The sequence below is a fragment of the Drosophila simulans genome, chromosome 2L (assembly GCF_016746395.2).
Source record: "Drosophila simulans strain w501 chromosome 2L, Prin_Dsim_3.1, whole genome shotgun sequence".
NCBI classification, from domain to species: Eukaryota; Metazoa; Arthropoda; class Insecta; order Diptera; family Drosophilidae; genus Drosophila; species Drosophila simulans.
The window spans coordinates 7,757,628-7,776,879 of NC_052520.2; the positions used below are offsets into that span (position 1 = coordinate 7,757,628).

Below are 19,252 nucleotides of genomic sequence, written 5' to 3' on the forward strand. Positions count from 1 at the left end.
CCGATGCCTATACCAATGTAAATCCTATTAAAATTTAAAGTATTTATTCGGTCTTAACTTATTGTTTGTAACAACTGATTGTAAAATTACATACATATGTATTGCACAGTGAAATTAAAAATATTGTACATTTGCTTTTAAAAGGAAAGCTAGTAATCAAAGATTTATTTGAAACTAATATTTTAAATAATTTGACTGTAAGGCTAGCTGGCAAAAATGCTGCATTTTTTTACAAGTACAACTTTTATAGTCTAAAATAAATATTTTTATATATATTTTTACATATATATTTTTACAACACAATGCAAAAATGAAAACTAAGCGTTCCTCTTAAAAACTTTCAACAATATATTAACAATTTCAATGTCCAAAGTATGCAATATTCAACTAGAAAAATTCAAACAATTGCTTTTACTCAAAAAATTCAAACAATTGCCTTTTAATGGGTTATCTTATTTTAGTACAATATGTTAAATAACAAATCCATAACAATTTGAAAATTTTTCCTAAAAAAATGTATGTGCATAAATGAGATTGTTATTGCAAATAATTTCCTAATCAATCACCAAATTTGATTGCATTGGAATATCTAAAATCTCATCATCTCATCGGGAAACGTTCAATTTACTAGTCAAAATAATAATATAATAAAGGAAACAATGATAGATGTTCAATAGCTAATCTTCTTGCGCAGCTTGAGATTGGATTGTTGATGGTCCAGAGACTGTTGTTGTTGTTGCTGTCGCTCCCGATCTCGATCCTTTTCGCTGGACGCACGACTCACGCCGCGTGCCAGGTGCTGGTGCCACTGGCTGGAGGAGGGCGGCGCCGTGGGCGTGGGAATTCCCGAATTTGAGGCGGACGTCGAAGCTGAGGAGCCGGACTCACCGAAAAGGCGACGGGAAAGCTTGAAGCTGCCGCTGTTGCTGCTGCTGCAGCTGTTGTACTTGCAATTGTTGTTCATGCTGCTGGCGGTGGAGGCGTTTGTGGCGTGGGTGGCGTTGATGGAAGTGCTGTTGGCTACAGCTGATGCTGCTGTGGCCGCTGCAGCAGCTGCCGCCGCCGTCTTCCTCAACAGCTTAGTGTTGTACTCGTCGCTCTTGTCCTTGTCCAGTCGTGTAGAGCTCAGCGATCGCTTGTTTCGCTTGGCGGAGCCAGCCACCAGGCCGTGCTCGATGATCGCCTGCAATTCGGCACTGCCGCGCCCACTAAGCCGGCTTGTGTCTGCAGGATTGGAGGAGGGAGGAGGAGTGGTAGTTGGATTATTGTTGAGGCTGGTTAATTTGGTTGTTTTCGGCAGCGGATTGGAGTTGAGATCGAGCGTGGCGGATGCGGAGCGTGTGGCTATGTTAAAGGAGGCTGAAGTGGACGACCCACCAGGACCACCACCCAAAACACCGATTGTGGGTATAGCCGATACGTCACGGTAATACCGAGCCGTGGCCACCGTGCACGGTTGGCTTTGGGCAGCAGCCGGAGCCGTCTCTCCGGCATTGGGACGCTGATATCGGATCCGAGATCTCCCCCGTAGCGTCATGTGGTGATGGGAAGTACGCGCAGCACTGCCCCGTGTGGGCGGAATGGTGGCCGAGCTGCCGGCACCACCACCGCCAACGGACACCACGGGTATCTTGCTCTCGTTAATGGTGGCATATTGGCGGAGCAGTTGCTTCTCCACCGGCAGCAACGGTTGCTCCTGCTGTACCTGCTGTTGCTGCTGCTGTTCCGCCTTTCGCAGATGCTTCAGCTCCATTCTAAAGGAGCAGGGAGCAAGAAGCGAAGAAAATTGGGGGCGAAAAAGGACGAGAGGAGAGAAGAGAAAGAGAGAGAGGGAGAGATGGTGTACGGGGTTACGGGTTCAGTGTGGTTCCCAAAACAGTCTTACTACAAAAATCATGGCAGAGCTCCGGTGTCCGAAGATTTCCACATCCTTGCAGAGTCAATCGAAATATTATTGTTTATCATTGTTTATATTGTTTATACAAAAAACCTAATAAATGATGATGATGATCTCTGCAAGGATCTATCTTAATTATACATAATACATACACTCGTAAATTTCACTAAAATACAACAAATAAAAGCAACAAAAACAAGGCCAAACAAAGACAAAACAATTTCGCAAGCTTGTAGCAGAATTTCGAAAATTTGTGGTTTATTATTAATTATTTTTCGCAATTTCAGCATGCACAAAAACAAAAATGCCAGTACATAACATAATAAACTAAATAAACTAAAATTAGCAGCTAAGATAAGACAAACAATTATCGAACTTGGGTTAGTGTCGTTAATTAATTTTGCGCATATTGCGTTAGAGGGGTAGTATTAAGAATATTTCAAATACAAAGTCGAACTTTTTAAACACATATGAATCATGGTTTACCACCAATTGAATTTAATGACAAAATCGTTGAACTGAGTATTTTTTGCGTTTTCAAAAATATTGTTAGGATGTGAAAAAATTCGACGGTCTGTATACCTTATAACTAATTATATTTACAATCGATAAAGGATTGGTGTACGGGATAAGAAAGTGGATTTCGGGGGCAACGAAAGTATAAATCAAGTATAAATTGCGAAAAAAAAAACAGAGCCGCACACGTAACGAAATCAAATCCAATGCAAGTCGAACATAACTATAATACTTCGTCGTGGAGTTTTCGAGTTCAATGGTCATTTTTGGGATTCGGGGGCATTATTCGTTACTTACCTTTTGCTATAGAGCGCCAGGCTGCGGGTGCGACTGCTCCCCGAACTGGCCAAAATATTGTTAGTGGTATTGTTGTTGTTGTTATAGTTATTCAGGGAGTTGCTTAGATTACTGTTGTTGTTGTTGTTGTGGTTATTATTGCTGCTGCCGCTCGTCCCAATACCGCAGTCATTATTGTTGTTCAGATTGCTGGCCAAAATAGCGGCTGTCCCTGTGCCGGAGGATGTGGGCTTCAAGGCAGCCATCGCCGTGTTTCCAGCCACTACTCCATTGTTATTGTTCCGGAACGGCTGGGATCGAGCCCTCGTATGCCTCAGGTTCGATTCCTGTTCGCTGCTGATACAACAAATATACAATCGTAATTTAGCAGAAGAAACTTTGTAACAAAAATAAATGCATTCAGATGCACTTGAATTTCGACCTACCTATTGCTGCTCACATTAACGGATCGCGAGTGATGCCTTCGCAGCGCCTTGATCTGATTCAGCTTGTCGCCCTGCGTCTGGGCCTGCTTCTTCTCGAGCGCCGTTTGCGTCATCCTGACGGTGGATGCAATCGTGTGTCGGGCTGCCTCGAAGACATTTGCACTTGGCTTGCGCAACTTCTTCTCCGTGCAGCTGGCCAACTCAGGAGTTGGATAAACTCCAGATGCCGTACTGCGATTGGCATTGGGATTAACCAGGCGCCTCAGGGATGTGGCTATTACTGTCGGCTTGTTCGCGCCTGATGGAGATTTCCTACGCCGCGTGGATATTGTATAGCTGGAGGTGGGCGGCGGATCCGCTGGTGCACTGATCGTGTCCGTATCGTTGTCATCGCTATTATTGCAATTGGGATCCTCAACGGATTGATACAGCGCTCTCTCGTCCCGCTCCAATCGCAGCTGCTCCGAAAGTTCCTCATCAGTTTGATCGGCACAAGCAGCATCTAAGTCATTCAGGTGCATCGTATCCACCCGCTGAGAAATGCCCTTCACTCGAGTTAGAAGCAGATCGACGTGCTCTAAGGAATCGGCGGCAGCCGAGGCCAGTTTCTTCTTCAGCTCCAGGCTGTTGATGCCGTACGTATGCTGGAGGATGGGAAGCGAAGTGCGCCGGCGCATTCGTTCGCCCTCCGACCACAGCCAGCTTTGTTTGCTAAAAGTTTGGAAAACATTTGTGATACTTTGGGTAAAAAGGGGGTACTTAGAAATACATACTCTTCCATCCACTGCTGCTGATGTCCAATCACCGATCCCGGCCGGCAGAGCCTCAGCCAGGCTATGGCCTCCAGAGCAGTGAATCCGTAATGCTTCATGATATATGCCCCTATCAGGCTGCCCGTTCGTCCCAAGCCCGCTTTGCAGTGAACTGCAATGGCTCCCTTTGTCGTCTCGCAAATGGAGAGGAACTTCTTCATGATGGCATCGCTGGGCGTGCTGCCATCGATGAAGAACAGATCCTTGTGATCGAAACCAGCGTTCTCAAAGGACGATGCGTGGTAGACTTTGGCATTCAGCCGAATCACTGTTGTCACATTATTATCCCGAAAATAGCTGAAGTAGCGCTCAGGTGCATGGCACGGATATCCATTCGGCAGCGTCTTGCTCTTCTGATGCGGCCCGCAAAACGCTATAAACTTCTGGGGCACAATCCAGTTGAAGTCGCCGTTCTCGACGCGCTCGAAGTACTCATACTCCTCAGCATCAAAGTCGTTGAAATTGAAGAAACCCGCCTGCAGGCCTTTGTGCACAGCATTCAGGCAGTCCAGCAACGAAATTTTAAAGTTGCTGGGTCCGTAGCTGGCATCACAAAAGCGCGTGTAGGCAGGAATCTCGCCAGCGACCAGCGGCCGATATGCCTCTTGCGGTGTCTTATTTAGGTAGATTATCTGGAAACCATAAATCATATATACTTATTCTCACTTTTGCGAGTTCTTGAACGATTGAAAGAGTTAGCCATTATAAAGCTCTCTTTCAAATGTCCATCGAAATCGAAGATTCGGGACCAGGAGCACTTACTGCATACGAACCAATCAAATAGGCCGCGTTCAACCGCTTGGCCGGATTCATGGAGGTGTAGTGAACTATCTTTTTATTGGCATGGCACTTGGCATTCAGCTTGGTGTTCAGTTTCATGCAGTATCTGTACAGCATGCATATGTTGAGGGGACCAAAGTCGTTGTAGAAGTTCTCATAGATGAATTCCTCATCGACGCTGAAGTAGTGGGTGTTGACCGTGTTCTTTGGCTTGATGTTCTTCTTGAAGGCCACAAAGTACAATCGGTCTGCAAACAGTATAGAATAATCCACATCACTCAATGTCACGCTGTTTAAAGTTCATTGAGCTCTCACCTTCCTGCATCTCTGATGCACAGACCAGCAGATCCGAGTTGTCATCGTCCAACATCTTGGGCGACTATCAGGTGCACGGGAGACTTCGACGACTGTTTGGCGACTGCAAAGACATTGAGGAAAATACATTTATTACGGCTTTGATATCTTCGAGCAACGGCGGAATTCTCGGCAAGCGTTTAAATCACTTCTGTCTAGCCCACACATATTGGGATTAAGGCTTCCGCATGGTATTGCTTATTAACAAATTTAATTTTTATTGTTAGTGATGGGCATAAATACCTATTGATTTCAAATAGTACTTTAGAAAGTACTTTAGATTATTATTCAAACTTCTGAAGAAGACTTTTTCTAGATAGTATTAGGTATATGTAGAGATAAATAACTAAAATTAAGTAGAGTTTATGGCTTGGATTGTATAAAAGGTCTGGAATCCAGGGCATTTCAAAGTCCAAGCCCCTATGCAATATCGTTTCATTCTAATGATTATTTCTTTATATTAGTTGGCAACAAATGCGCCCACGCCGACTTGCACACAAAACCTGACTTGCCATAATTGGATGGCAGTAAATGATGTTTTCCGCAAAGGGTGTTCTACATACATATGTACATCCATGCATACCTACTTCCATCCATCCGTACATGTGTATAGCGTCTTTTCTACGTAAACGTATCTATTGAGTGGAAGCATGTGTTCCGTTTGTCACTTTTACCAACTTTATGAGTGTCTGCCACCCAGTTCTTTCCAACTTTTCCCCCCAAAGCGCAATTCCCAGCCTTATTTGCTCCACTTAGCTTGCCGTAGCCAAATGTAGGTGATGGCTTCCATATCAATATGCATATAGCCATCAGTCAGGCACTCATTCTATCAAGTCATCAGTTGGGCCGCCATCCGCAGTCCAATAAACAATGGAGAAGGAACAGGCTGAGCCGAGCAGGAAACTCGAATGGGGAACACCCTTACAGTGAGTTGTGCTTAAATCCAAGAAAGTCACGTCCCTTTGGAAATTTATGGATAACAAGAGGGTCTACATGACATAATTTGCATCGAGAATACTGCGCTGAATGTTACTTTTGTAATGCTCTATCTGGATAAGGGTTTTAGTTGGTCTAGTTGTTAGGAGTATTTATTTAAATGTTACCACACAATCCGATCCTTATTTGCCCCATAATGGATTTTAGTGGTCGGGGACCCCCCATGACAGAATTTACGATGTATGACCCATCATCAAAAGTGTTACGCACACGAGTTCTCACTTACAAGCATATATGCTTGGGGAACACATGTAAATATTCGATTTTATGCAAATTCGTAACCTTTTCCATGTACATACAACAAAGCCACGGTTGGCGTGCCTTTGCAGAATTTCGGACTCGAGCTGGGACTACAGTTAGTCCTTTTTATTTCCCCCATATCCCCCTGCCAGTGCTTTATGCATTTCCTCTGGCCGATTTTAAAGTTTAAAAGTCAAGAAGCCGGGCGCTTTTTATGGCACATTTGCATGTCGGCTAAGGAGTTTTGGCCAGATCCAAACTTAGATTCCTATCGGGGTGACAAAGCTACATGTGAATAGTGCAAGGTGTAAGAGTATATCGCATGACATTGGGCGAGCCTTGTGAAACGGAAACGAAAATAGCTGAAAGATATCAGGATATAGGGCAAGTCAGGCCATCAAAGAAGGTGAAGAAGACCGAACCGGAATGGTATACCTTATTCTCGGTTTTCTAGGTGTAATTTTGTTTGTCGAAATTGCTATCGTAAATGTGTATCGCGCGGACTATAAGAACCACATTAGGCAAATTGAAGTGATGGCTGTGTTGAAATAAATTGATTAAAAAAGCCTGACTATTAAACAAACTATTGTAATCGTAATGCGGAGAGATTCTCATTTGATTATGGTTCTTAATCGAGTTTCCACAGAAATTTAATAAGACTTTGGTTGGAAGCTAAGCTTTTGTTAATTGTTTATTTGCTACCAGTCTACCAGTTGGTAATCTCCTTAATATTGATATTACTACGTTACATTTCTGATCTAAATTGGATTCGTCGTCTTACCGGTTTTCCACCCTATTATAGTGGCGACATCTGTCGGCGATCATGGATAATATTCTAACGGTGAAGTGTGATATCTTTCGGTCTCCACCGCTCTCTTTTCTTCTCCTTCTCTCGCACACTACTCCACTTCTATTCTCAATGGAAGATCATTGCTAAATATAGCGGGAATATGCAATTAGCTACATTCACCCCCCTCCCCACACATTAGTGACTCTTTGGAGTTGACTGAATCTACAACTCCCACGTGAAGACAACAATTTCATATCACACTCATATCTATAACCATATGTATAAGCATACATCTGTGCATATAAGCATATGCACATAATCGGGCTTATCTGCTTCAGAGCTGTACATAAGAACGTAAAAAAGTAAACATAAAATGCGATAGAAAGCAACCTTCCCTTTTTCCAGTTGGAATTTGAGACCTAGCGATCTGGGCTAGGCTCCCGTTGGTCATTAGAAACAATGGACAAACAAACGAGTTTTTATATTTTTTCGAATGACGTCACCAAGAATGACAACAAAAGGCGGTTTAAAAATAAAAGCAACGTCAATAGTATGTTTCTGTTTAGCCAAGTTAGTTAGTTGGAATTGGAAACGCGGTGTTAAGAGATTTTGCCGCGCTCGCATACCACAACAAAAACAGAGCGCACACAAATACAAATGGTGATTACAACGCCAACAGCATTCACCTGTACCCCCTCACTCTCCCCCACCCCTTGCTAACCAACCCACTTTCCTCAAGCGCATGCGCTGACTCTCTCAAAAGCTGCTCCCTCTCACTCACTCCCTCGCTCGTTTGCACTTGTGCTTTGGCGGCTTTTTTGTGTGTCCCGCTCTAGCACTCCTCTCTGGTATTTTTGTGGATGTGCCTGTGTGGAGCATAAATAAAAGCAACCGACGCATTTTGCTACTAGAAACCCATAGAAATCGAAAAATAATACTGGGATGTACTGTGTACTGCGTAATCAAGTTTTTTGGTAAAAATTTCTGGACTATTTTCGGTGGCACTACACTGCACTACAAAAACAAAGTATGAGGGGACTGGAAGAGAGAGGGAGAGAGAGTGGGAGCCGTTACAATTACACAGTTTTTGTTGGTACGTGGCTGAAGAAAGTATTCAATGGGTTGGAGAGGGGGATACCAAAAACTAAGACGAAAACTCACCTAAATTGTGGATTCACACTGCCGTGTTGTTGTCACTACTGCTGCTTTGGATATTCACGAATGGATATTCGGGAAGAAGGAAAGACGTCGAATTTGGGGAGAGTCAGCAACAGCAGCACCAGCTAATAACACCCACACCACGCTCCGCATAACACTGTACAATTTTGACAAACTTTACTCCCGAGTGGGATTTTATATTTTTAGTAGTTTTTTTTTTTTTTTGGAAAAATTTTGTCAACGAAAATTATACATCGAATTTGTTGTCTCTGTCTGCTTAGGTTAACAACATTCTTAAAGCGAGCTTTTGCACTTGTCTTCGATTTAAATATTGTAACGAGAAACGTATAAACACAATCAGGCAGCGAAGAAAAGCTCTCTTCTGAGATAGTTAAAAAAATAACATTATAATTGCACTAATTTTTCACACCAAGCTATCATCGTGTTTTTTTTCCCCGGCGATTTATGTATTTTTGGATATTTCGAGTGCGAATGGGGAGCCCAGCGACCCGAGCAGTTGGAGATTCCGGAAAGTTGTGAGTTAATTGTTCATCTCGGTTCATTTTGCTAGACCAGGGCTTGAGAAACACACGAAAGTATCGATTAAGTGCTCGATATTTTTTTTTTTTGAAATGCGTTCCGTTACTTTTACATTCACCTCTACTTGAAAATGTATACATTTCTTAGACCAGAATCAAACTGGTAATTCTTAGGACAAACGAATTTTAAGCATTAAAAAGGAATTTAAGCGCACGGCTATTTTTATTTTAAGCAGCTATGACAATTAGTGTAAAAGTAATTCAATGGCCTTAAATTAATTTAATATATTTTAGTTTGATGTCGTAAAAACAATTCTTAAATGTAAATAAAAGAATGTCCACCTTCGCTTATTTGCTTTATTTGAATAAAAATATAAGGATATTTATTTTTTAACGGTACAAAAATATACGGTTTAGCGGTGACACGAACCACGATGTATTTGAATATACATATAAGTAAATGGAATTCATAGTTTTTACATATATTTAATATTTACTTATATATAATCGCTAAAATTCATATTAAAGTGTTTAAATCTTATATCTGAGACAAATAAAACATATCACAAGTCCAATTTGATTTATTATTGCTAGCTTATTTATATTATATTGCTAGCCAAATCTCTATTTCTGTGTATGCATTTTTGAAAGAAAAGGAAATATAAAATTTTAACAAATTTAAAGAAACAGCTCTATTTAATTGTTATATGTTTTTGAAATGTGTTCTCTTTACATTCGATTTAATAAGTCTTCAACTTTCGACGGCTATCGATCCTCTGTTATCGGAGCATCGCGAAGTATCGAGTACGGATTCCCCAATGAAGTTTCAAATCATTCTCGCGAGCGGATCTCTCGAAATCGGACGTTTTTTGAGTCGGCGCCGGGTCGAGTCGAGGGCCCCAACTTGGAATTTTCTTTCCGATTGACTTGGAAAATAGCTTCTTCGTCGCGTGCGTGTGTGTGTATGTGTGTGCGCGGTGTGGAGTTTATAAAAAGAAGTCGAAAAGTGTTTGCCGCATCAACGAAAATAAAAACACCCAAGAAGAGTGTTTGTTGTTTTGTCTGTATAACAGAAAACTGATTTTCTTAACTTCACCTCCGCACATCGATCAAGGACTAGATATAGATGCATCATATGTAGCTGAATTAAAGTATCCGGTAGGTAGGATGAATCTAAAGGAACCGATTTACAGTTAGTTTTTGGATCCACGCGTAGTTTTTACGCTGGTTTTAACAGCTGCAGTCCCCCGTCTCGCTCGCTCCTTCTCCTTGCCTATTCTGTCTCTGTCTTGAGGTTTATCTTGTGGCCTGTTTTTGTTGTTACTTCACTTGCGTACTTCTATTTCCACTCCTTCGCATCCGCTGCCGTTGTTGTTTTTGTTGTGGCACACTGCCTCTTTTTATCGCCTCTCTGTTACGAACAGAAAACTCAAGATAACTCCCAAAAACTCGAAGGGGGCATGGATTTTAGATGCCTTTTAAGATCCCCAAATCGCTTTATCGAATGGCGGGGTAAATCTAAAAAAATTAATATAAATTAATATATTAATATATAATCTATTAAAAATAATATTTTATATTAAGGAAATCTTTTTTTTTATTTTTTGAAATACAAATAATTTTTACAGGTATTCGAGTTCTTTTGAGAGATTTTTCCCGTTATTTTTTTTCAGATTTTAAAAGTCTTTTGGTCGTACTATTTTAAAATAGAGAAGGGTTACTATTGTTAGATAGTTTTAATATTTAAGTTATATTTCTTAACCGTTATCTTTATCAATTATTTGTTATAGAAACCGTGCAAGTGATCATACAACTTTAATTAAAAAAAGAAAATCTATGTCGATCTCTAGATTTTAGCAATGCATTTCTTTTTTCTACTAGATATTCTTATTTCAGTATTTCATAATTATATCATGTACTGTGGGAAATTTCTTAAGTTCCTAATAAGCTTATTTAAAATATTTTCCATCTTGTGTCTCCATTTTCTAATCTTCTTCGAAAGTCACTCTATGTCACAGAGCAGAGCAAAGAGGCATTTGAAAGCACAACTACTTGGCTAGGGAATTTTTGTAGATTAAGCATACAAACCCGAACATATAGAAACATGATGCCATAACGGCAAGCCAAGTGAATGACTGCATGTGGACTAAAAAAGTGCATTGCCAAGCTGATTTTCTTTATTTCAGCGACCATGGAACGCGGCTAATTAAAATGTGAGCCGGGCCTGTCGCCTTGATGCAGATGTGCAGCCGACGAATTAATTTATCTAGATTGGATTGCGGACTGTGGGCAGAAAGGATTTAGTCGGTGTCTTCTAATTATAGCCGCTCTATCGCGGTCTGATCTCATATTTAGACGGTAGACTTCCACAACATGTGTGCTCCAGACCGAGAATTGAAATTCGGGGCTGGGGTTGGAATGGTGCATATGTGTACAGTGTAAACATACAGTGGTCAGTCGCGAAGAAAGTTTTCCTCTGCTTAAGATATTAGCTCTTGAACATCAAAGTTTTGAGAACATTAAGGAGGGTTTTAGATTGATTAAAGTCATGTACAAATACAACTAACTGAGCAATGAGATCTTGTTCTAAATAAAAGCATATGTTTGAATTGAATCAGTGATGACAAATAAATTTGAGTTCCCACTGTCCACTGTCTGCATGAAATCATATTTTTTATTTGAATGGTCAAATAAACTGTGTGTCTCGATGAAATTGGAAATATAAACAACGTCGCCCGGCAAAACTAAGAAAACATGAGCCACGGCAATTGTTCGAGCAAATTTTTATGAACTGGCTATACACAGATATGCACGAATACAAAATGTATATACAGACCCCTACACTTAGATACAGATATCTACACATCCAGCGAAGTCGAGAATCGTGGAGCGCTCCAGTGCTCCATTATTTACCCACACACACACATACATTGTACGAACCCATATTCTTATAGTGTATTTGGCTTGTATGCCTGGTAAATTTACGTTTTGTTTCTTTACTTATTTGTTTATTTGCCAGTTTCCTCGGCGGCAAAACGAACGAAAACGAAATTAACCAACGCACAAATAGCAAACAACAAAATTTAAACACACTCCAAGTAATTAAGTCTGGAGCGGAGTCGAAAACTTCCCATATCCCACAGAGCTGCCTAGAAAAAATGTATCTGTGAATGAACTCTTATCGGAGCAGTTGAAATTATGAAATATGTATTATTAGACTAGCGAGAGCAGCTAGCTCCATGTTTGGGTCTAGAAAATGTGTTGGTCTTAAAAACTTGGGTTCTTATCTCACCGGCTCGTAGCTCAATATTTGATTCTCGATTTTGGTGGCCGACTTTTCCCTGCCCCTTCGAAATCTTCATGATAAGAACATAAAGGTCATCGAAACATTGTTCCTATTTCTAATATTTAATCCTTATACATATATATTTAAAAAAAATGTATTTACATATATGGGTCTTAAGTCTGATTCTGCTCATCTTTTTTGAGAGAGAGATTCTGTATGATATGTCAATTTTTATAGCTTAAAAACGAAAATTAAACACAATTCTTCAATTGTATTCTGTGCGAGAATCCCGCGTACTACAAATGTATACTGATAAAAACAGCGATCCAACGCACCAGGCAACAACGGATTATGATTATGCTATACCATTATCGGACCTTATATTGAGAGTAGTCGGATTGATAATAGGATCCATTCAGTTTCAGTTCGAGATTCGGTTTGCGTCTCAGTTTGTGCGTAAGATTCGTTGGGCGCGGATGCCTTTTTTTAATGGTACGAGACGAAAATAAATCGTTTTTTTTTTCTAATTTTGCTGTGTTGAAAATTAGAGCATCTCTGTTGATAAGCGGTTTACAGTGAGGACAGAAGCGTGAAGTTTGTTTAGAGAGTAAAACTGAAAGCAAAGGAATATTATTAATAAAGCAATCTGTTGATTTTTCAGCTACAGGACTAATTGGAAAATGACATAATGAATTAATAAATGTTTGATCAAAATAAGGAAGAGAGCCGTGGTTAAGTAAGTAGCAAAAAACACTATTTTCAATTCATGATCTAATAATAGTTGGTGGAATTCATAAGTGTTGATCACTGTTAACTTGGAGAACTGATGAAAACTGATACTTGAATAACCAACTTTTTTGATAACTTTTACAAACTAAAATTAATTTTTTTAGTTTTTCATACTGAGGATCACGTGGACAAGTGTAAGAGATCCCCTTAAAAACGAACGAAAAGAAAAGCAACTGATTAAAGTCCCGGCCGGAAGTGCCCCAGTGGAACGCGACCCCAACAACTGAGAGCCAGATCGAGATGTTGGAGCTGCGGCTTATCGTGGTCATTGTGCTCGCCCTGCTCAGCTGGCAGTGGGACCCAGTGGACTCCCAAAGACCGCCCCAGCATGGCCGACGCGATCGGCCGAAATATCCGCCGAACAAGTTTATCAAGACACATCCATGCGAGAGATCCTCCTGCTACCCGGCAACGGGTAATCTTCTGATCGGCCGAGAAAACCGCTTGACTGCCAGTTCCACGTGTGGTCTGCACTCGCCGGAGAGATTCTGCATCCTGTCCCATCTGCAGGATAAGAAGTGTTTCCTTTGCGACACGCGTGAGGAAACCAAGCACGATCCGTACAAGAATCATCGCATCGGCCAGATTATATATAAAACCAAGCCGGGCACCAATATACCCACCTGGTGGCAGTCCGAGAATGGCAAGGAAAACGCTACCATTCAACTGGATCTGGAGGCGGAGTTTCACTTCACCCATTTGATCATAACCTTCACCACCTTCCGACCAGCGGCCATGTACATCGAGAGATCCTTTGATTTCGGACAGACGTGGCACATCTACAGATATTTCGCCTACGACTGCAAGGAATCCTTCCCGGGAGTGCCCACTGTCTTGGAAAATATCACCGATGTCATGTGCACATCGAGGTATTCCAACGTGGAGCCCTCGAGGAATGGTGAAGTGATCTTTAGGGTGCTGCCACCGAACATCAACGTTACCGATCCCTATGCGGAGCACGTGCAGAATCAGCTGAAGATGACCAATCTGAGGATCCAGATGACGAAGCTCCACAAGCTGGGAGACAATCTTTTGGATAGCAGGCTGGAGAACGAGGAGAAGTACTACTATGGCATCTCCAACATGGTGGTTCGCGGCTCCTGCTCCTGCTACGGCCACGCCTCACAGTGTCTGCCATTGGATCCCGCGTTTTCCCAGGCGGATAATGAAGATGGCATGGTGCATGGCCGATGTGAGTGTACCCACAACACCAAGGGAATGAATTGCGAAGAGTGCGAGGATTTCTTCAACGATCTCCCATGGAAGCCCGCTTTTGGAAAGAAAACGAATGCCTGTAAGAAATGTGAGTGCAACGATCACGCCGTTAGCTGTCACTTCGATGAGGCTGTCTTCACTGCGTCCGGTTTCGTTTCCGGCGGAGTGTGCGACAATTGCTTGCACAATACCCGGGGTCAGCATTGCGAGGAGTGCATGCCGTACTTCTACCGCGATCCGGAGCAGGATATAACATCCGAAAGGGTTTGCCAGCCCTGTGACTGCGATCCTCAAGGTTCGTCGGACGACGGCATCTGTGACTCACTAAATGAACTGGAGGAGGGAGCAGTAGCAGGAGCCTGCCATTGCAAGGCCTTTGTCACGGGACGTCGTTGTAATCAGTGCAAGGATGGTTACTGGAATCTGCAGTCGGATAACCCCGAGGGCTGCGAGCCGTGCACCTGCAACCCCCTGGGTACACTGAACAACTCCGGATGCGTTATGCGCACCGGAGAGTGCAAGTGTAAGAAATATGTAACGGGCAAGGACTGTAACCAGTGTATGCCGGAGACCTATGGTCTTTCGGAATCTCCGGAGGGTTGCTCTCTGTGTAACTGCGATGCTGGTGGATCCTACGATAACTACTGCGATGTCATAAGTGGTCAGTGTCGCTGCAGGCCCCACATGACAGGAAGGTCCTGTTCGCAGCCGAAGCAGAATTACTTCATTCCCTTGCTACCCGAAGTTCATGAAGCAGAGGTGGTGGACGAGTGCATCTCCTATGGACCCAACGGTAATTGCAGCCTGGTGGCCGAAACTCCGGATGGCAGTTTCACGGGCATTGGTTTCACCAGGGTTCCTGAGAACTCGGAACTGGTGTTCACTGTCGGAGATATTCCGCGATCCATGCCCTACGATGCGGTTATACGTTACCAGAGCACTTCTCGAGGAGATTGGGAGAACGCATTTATCACTCTCGTCAGACCCGATCAAGTGGATCCAGAAGGAGGATGCGGTGAACTAGCTGCAGCAACTTCTTCGGAAACCAGGATTCCGTTCTCCCTTCCTGATCGCAGCCGTCAGGTTGTTGCTCTGAATGAAGTATGCTTGGAAGCTGGAAAGGTTTATAAATTCCGGATTTACTTTGAGCGAAAGCGAAACGATGTGGACAGTCCCACAGCGACGATCTTGGTGGATTCTCTTACCCTCATTCCCCGCATCGATGTAACGCCCATCTTCCAAGGATCCGTTCTGGCTGATATTCGCAAGAAGGATTACGAAAAATACAATTGCAAATCCTCCTTGTACGATATGAACTACAAGTCGGATCCTAGATGTCAAAACCTTGACAATATCCTCAGTGTGTTTGTCCACGATGGAGCCAGCATGTGTAACTGCAATCCCACCGGATCGCTGAGCAAGGTGTGCGAATCCAATGGAGGTTACTGCCAATGTAAGCCCAATGTGGTGGGCAGGCAGTGCGATCAGTGTGCTCCGGGCACCTATGGTTTTGGTCCCGAAGGCTGCAAGGCTTGCGATTGCAACAGCATCGGATCGAAGGATAACAACTGCGACCTGATCACCGGCCAGTGCCAGTGTGTGCCGAATACTTACGGCAGGGAGTGCAATCAGTGCCAGCCGGGCTATTGGAACTTCCCCGAGTGCAGAGTGTGCCAGTGCAACGGTCATGCGGCCACGTGTGATCCCATTCAAGGAACCTGTATAGACTGTCAGGTAATGATATATAATAAAGAATATCTTACATGTACCTAATGAACTTTTTAAACTTGCTTCTCTTACCACCAGGACTCGACCACGGGCTATAGCTGCGACAGCTGTTTGGACGGATATTATGGAAATCCACTTTTCGGCAGTGAGATCGGATGCCGACCCTGCCGCTGCCCGGAGACGGTGGCCAGTGGCATGGCCCACGCAGATGGCTGCTCCCTGGACACACGGAACAATAACATGTTGTGCCACTGCCAGGAGGGATATTCCGGCTCCCGTTGCGAGATCTGTGCGGACAACTTCTTTGGCAATCCGGACAACGGTGGTAGCTGCTCCAAGTGCGAGTGCAGCAACAATGTCGATCTTTATGACACTGGAAACTGCGATCGGCAGACGGGAGCTTGTCTAAAGTGCTTGTATCAGACGACTGGCGATCACTGCGAGCTCTGCAAGGATGGATTCTTTGGGGACGCACTGCAGCAGAATTGCCAGCAGTGCGAATGCGATTTCCTCGGAACGAATAACACCATAGCTCATTGCGATCGTTTTACGGGTCAGTGCCCCTGCTTGCCGAATGTCCAGGGTGTGCGTTGCGATCAGTGTGCCGAGAACCACTGGAAGATTGCCTCTGGTGAGGGTTGTGAAAGCTGCAACTGCGATCCAATTGGAGCACTCCATGAACAGTGTAATTCCTACACCGGACAATGTCAGTGCAAGCCAGGATTTGGCGGCAGGGCCTGCAATCAGTGCCAGGCTCATTACTGGGGCAATCCCAACGAGAAGTGCCAGCCGTGCGAGTGCGATCAATTTGGAGCTGCTGACTTCCAGTGCGACCGGGAGACGGGTAATTGCGTCTGCCACGAGGGAATTGGGGGCTATAAGTGCAACGAGTGCGCCAGGGGCTACATTGGTCAGTTCCCACACTGCTCACCTTGTGGCGAGTGCTTCAACAACTGGGATTTGATTTTGAGTGCCCTGGAGGATGCTACAACTGCCACTATCCTACGAGCCAAGGAAATCAAGCAAGTGGGAGCCACAGGAGCCTACACGTCCGAGTTCAGTGAACTGGATAAGAAATTGCAGCACATTAGGAATCTGCTGCAGAACACCTCGGTCAGTCTGGTTGATATAGAGAAACTGGACTACGAAACCCAATCACTTAGGGACCAACTTCAGGCGTCCCATGGCCGATTAAGTGAAACCGAGCAAAACCTGGATAACATTTACAATTCGCTGAGTTTGTCGGGCGTTGAGCTAGAGAGTCTGCAAAATCACTCCAGATTGGTGCAACAACTGTCCAAGGAACTGAAGGAAAACGGCATACAACTGCAGGAGTCAAATATCGAGGGAGCTTTGAACCTGACACGCCACGCCTACGAAAGAGTCAGCAATTTGTCGACCCTTAAAGACGAGGCCAATGAACTTGCCTCGAACACCGATAGGAATTGCAAGAGAGTGGAAAATCTGTCTAATAAGATCCAAGCCGAAGCCGATGACCTGGCAAACAATGACAAGCTCATTGCAGACTACCGAGCAGAGTTGACATCTCTAACCTCCCAAATTCCCGAGCTGAACAATCAGGTTTGCGGCAAGCCAGGCGATCCCTGTGATAGTTTGTGCGGAGGTGCTGGCTGCGGTCATTGTGGCGGTTTCCTGTCCTGCGAACATGGCGCCAAAACCCACTCGGAGGAAGCCCTTAAGGTGGCCAAGGATGCCGAGACGGCCATTACCAGCAAGAAGGATCAGGCGGATCAAACCATCAGGGCTCTGACCCAGGCCAAACTGAATGCCTCCGAGGCCTATGAGAAGGCCAAGAGGGGTTTCGAACAATCCGATCGTTATCTGAACCAAACCAATGCCAATATCAAGCTGGCTGAAAACCTATTCTTAGCCCTCAACAATTTCCAGGAGAACAAGACAGCTTCTCCTTCGGAGAGCAAAGAACTGGCACAGAAAACTCTTGACTTGGACCTGAAACTGGAACCCGAGGAGATTGAGACCCTAGGAGACCAGATCAACAGGGCTGTCTCATCGCTGAAGAATGTTGAAGCCATTATCTACAGGACCAAACCCGATTTGGACAGGGTCAATAATCTGCAGAGCATTGCCAATGCCACCAAGGAGAAGGCCGATAAGATCCTGGACTCTGCCAATTCGGTCGTGGAGAGCCTGGCGGCGGCAGATGAATCCCAGGGTAAAGCCAAGGATGCCATTCAGCAGGCGAACAGCAACATTGAGTTGGCCGGTCAGGATCTGGAGAAGATCGATGAGGAAACGTATTCTGCCGAAGCTCCGGCCAATAACACAGCCCAGCAGGTTGAGAAATTGGCCAAGAAAGTGCAGAAACTGCAGAATAACATAATGAAGAACGACCGGGATGCCAAGGAGATAACCAAGGAGGCGGGTAGCGTCAAACTGGAGGCCATGAGGGCTCGCGGAGAGGCCAATAATCTTCAGTCCGCCACAAGTGCCACCAATCAGACCCTCACCGATCGCGCCAGTCGTTCGGAAAATGCCAGGGAAAGGGCCAAGCAACTCCTCCAGAGGGCCTCCAAACTAACAGTCGACACGAACGCCAAGCTAAAGGATCTAAACGATCTGCAGACCGTCTATCTGACCAAGAACCAACAACTGCTGCGATTGCAGGCCGAGATCGGCCCCTTGAACAAGGAGCTCAACGAGCACCTGATTCACATCAAGGAGCGGGGGTCGCACTACAGGCAGTGCTATACGTAGATCGGGAAACGTAAGTAGTGCAGTTTTTATACTACTACAAGCAAATAACTTAAATCTGTAATATTTTCAGATCCATTTGCGCGCCATCTAAATTGCCATATTCATGAACAAATAAGCAAACTGCGAATTACGAGAATCAAGTAAAGAACTACAAGAACAACTAGGAAGGCGACAGTTATTATGTAACCACTGTTAAGTTACCGTTACGTTTTGTACTCTAAGCGAAAACCAACACTGCAATGTTAATTTTAAAAATTGAGCGAAAGAAATCGATGCCTTCACTTTTAATGTGTACACACTGAGCTAAGTTTTTCTTATACTATCCCTATACCATTTTGTAATGCAATTAATGTAATTAAATAAAACTACTTAAATGTGGAAATGTCTAGCATTTGTTTGGGCTCGATCGAGAGAGGAATGAGATAATGGTCATTTAAATGGAGAGCGACAGGTGAGAGAGTATTTTTGCAACGCAGTTCTGCTTCCTAATAATAAATCCTTTTCGCTAAACAAATGCAAATACTTCCCATAAATTATAATAATAGAAATGCATATTATTTTCAATGAAACTATATTAATAGTTCAGTATAATAACGTTGGGAATGAAGCTTAAAAGTTTAATATAGATTAATAGTATTTTAACCGGTATTTATTGGAGTTCAAATATATAAAAAATTCGCCCTATGCTATTTTC

General features: G+C 43.6%; 2 protein-coding genes across 7 annotated transcripts; one reads left to right on the plus strand and one right to left on the minus strand.

The window, feature by feature from the left end:
• Positions 1–605: 605 nt before the first annotated feature.
• LOC6731397 (dual specificity protein phosphatase CDC14A) lies at positions 606–8,837 on the minus strand. Of its 3 annotated transcripts, none has more exons than XM_039295821.2 (7): positions 8,269–8,837; positions 5,043–5,145; positions 4,710–4,975; positions 3,909–4,579; positions 3,136–3,846; positions 2,711–3,043; positions 606–1,754 (listed from the first exon to the last, which is right to left on the minus strand). In XM_039295821.2, the coding sequence occupies exons 2-7, from the start codon at positions 5,095–5,097 to the stop codon at positions 671–673; spliced, it is 3,120 nt and encodes a 1,039-aa protein (XP_039151755.1). In that variant the 5' UTR covers positions 5,098–5,145; positions 8,269–8,837; the 3' UTR covers positions 606–670. The 3 variants fall into 3 exon arrangements, with proteins under 3 accessions (XP_039151755.1, XP_016024014.1, XP_016024015.1); XM_016178717.3 differs by having other exon boundaries at positions 2,711–3,046; XM_016178718.3 differs by having other exon boundaries at positions 1,091–1,224; positions 2,711–3,046; positions 8,269–8,835.
• A 757-nt stretch (positions 8,838–9,594) lies between these two features.
• LOC6731398 (laminin subunit beta-1) lies at positions 9,595–18,940 on the plus strand. 4 transcript variants are annotated; one of them, XM_044923381.1, is made up of 5 exons: positions 9,595–9,962; positions 12,752–12,826; positions 12,984–15,828; positions 15,901–18,568; positions 18,617–18,940. In XM_044923381.1, exons 3-4 carry the CDS (start codon positions 13,120–13,122, stop codon positions 18,556–18,558), a joined length of 5,367 nt encoding a protein of 1,788 aa, XP_044779316.1. In that variant the 5' UTR covers positions 9,595–9,962; positions 12,752–12,826; positions 12,984–13,119; the 3' UTR covers positions 18,559–18,568; positions 18,617–18,940. The 4 variants fall into 4 exon arrangements, with proteins under 4 accessions (XP_044779316.1, XP_039151751.1, XP_016024017.1 ...); XM_039295817.2 differs by having other exon boundaries at positions 18,620–18,940; XM_016179723.3 differs by having other exon boundaries at positions 18,629–18,940.
• Positions 18,941–19,252: the final 312 nt, after the last annotated feature.

Excerpts from the sequence above, each read along its gene's own strand:
- LOC6731398 (XM_044923381.1), top strand. The coding sequence starts at position 13,120 with ATGTTGGAGCTGCGGCTTATCGTGGTCATTGTGCTCGCCCTGCTCAGC. Across the intron at positions 15,829-15,900 it reads GAACCTGTATAGACTGTCAG|GACTCGACCACGGGCTATAG; the intron begins GTAATGATATAT and ends TCTTACCACCAG.
- LOC6731397 (XM_016178717.3), bottom strand. The coding sequence starts at position 5,097 with ATGTTGGACGATGACAACTCGGATCTGCTGGTCTGTGCATCAGAGATG. Across the intron at positions 4,976-5,042 it reads TGCATCAGAGATGCAGGAAG|ACCGATTGTACTTTGTGGCC; the intron begins GTGAGAGCTCAA and ends TACTGTTTGCAG. Across the intron at positions 3,047-3,135 it reads GTTAATGTGAGCAGCAATAG|CAGCGAACAGGAATCGAACC; the intron begins GTAGGTCGAAAT and ends TTGTTGTATCAG.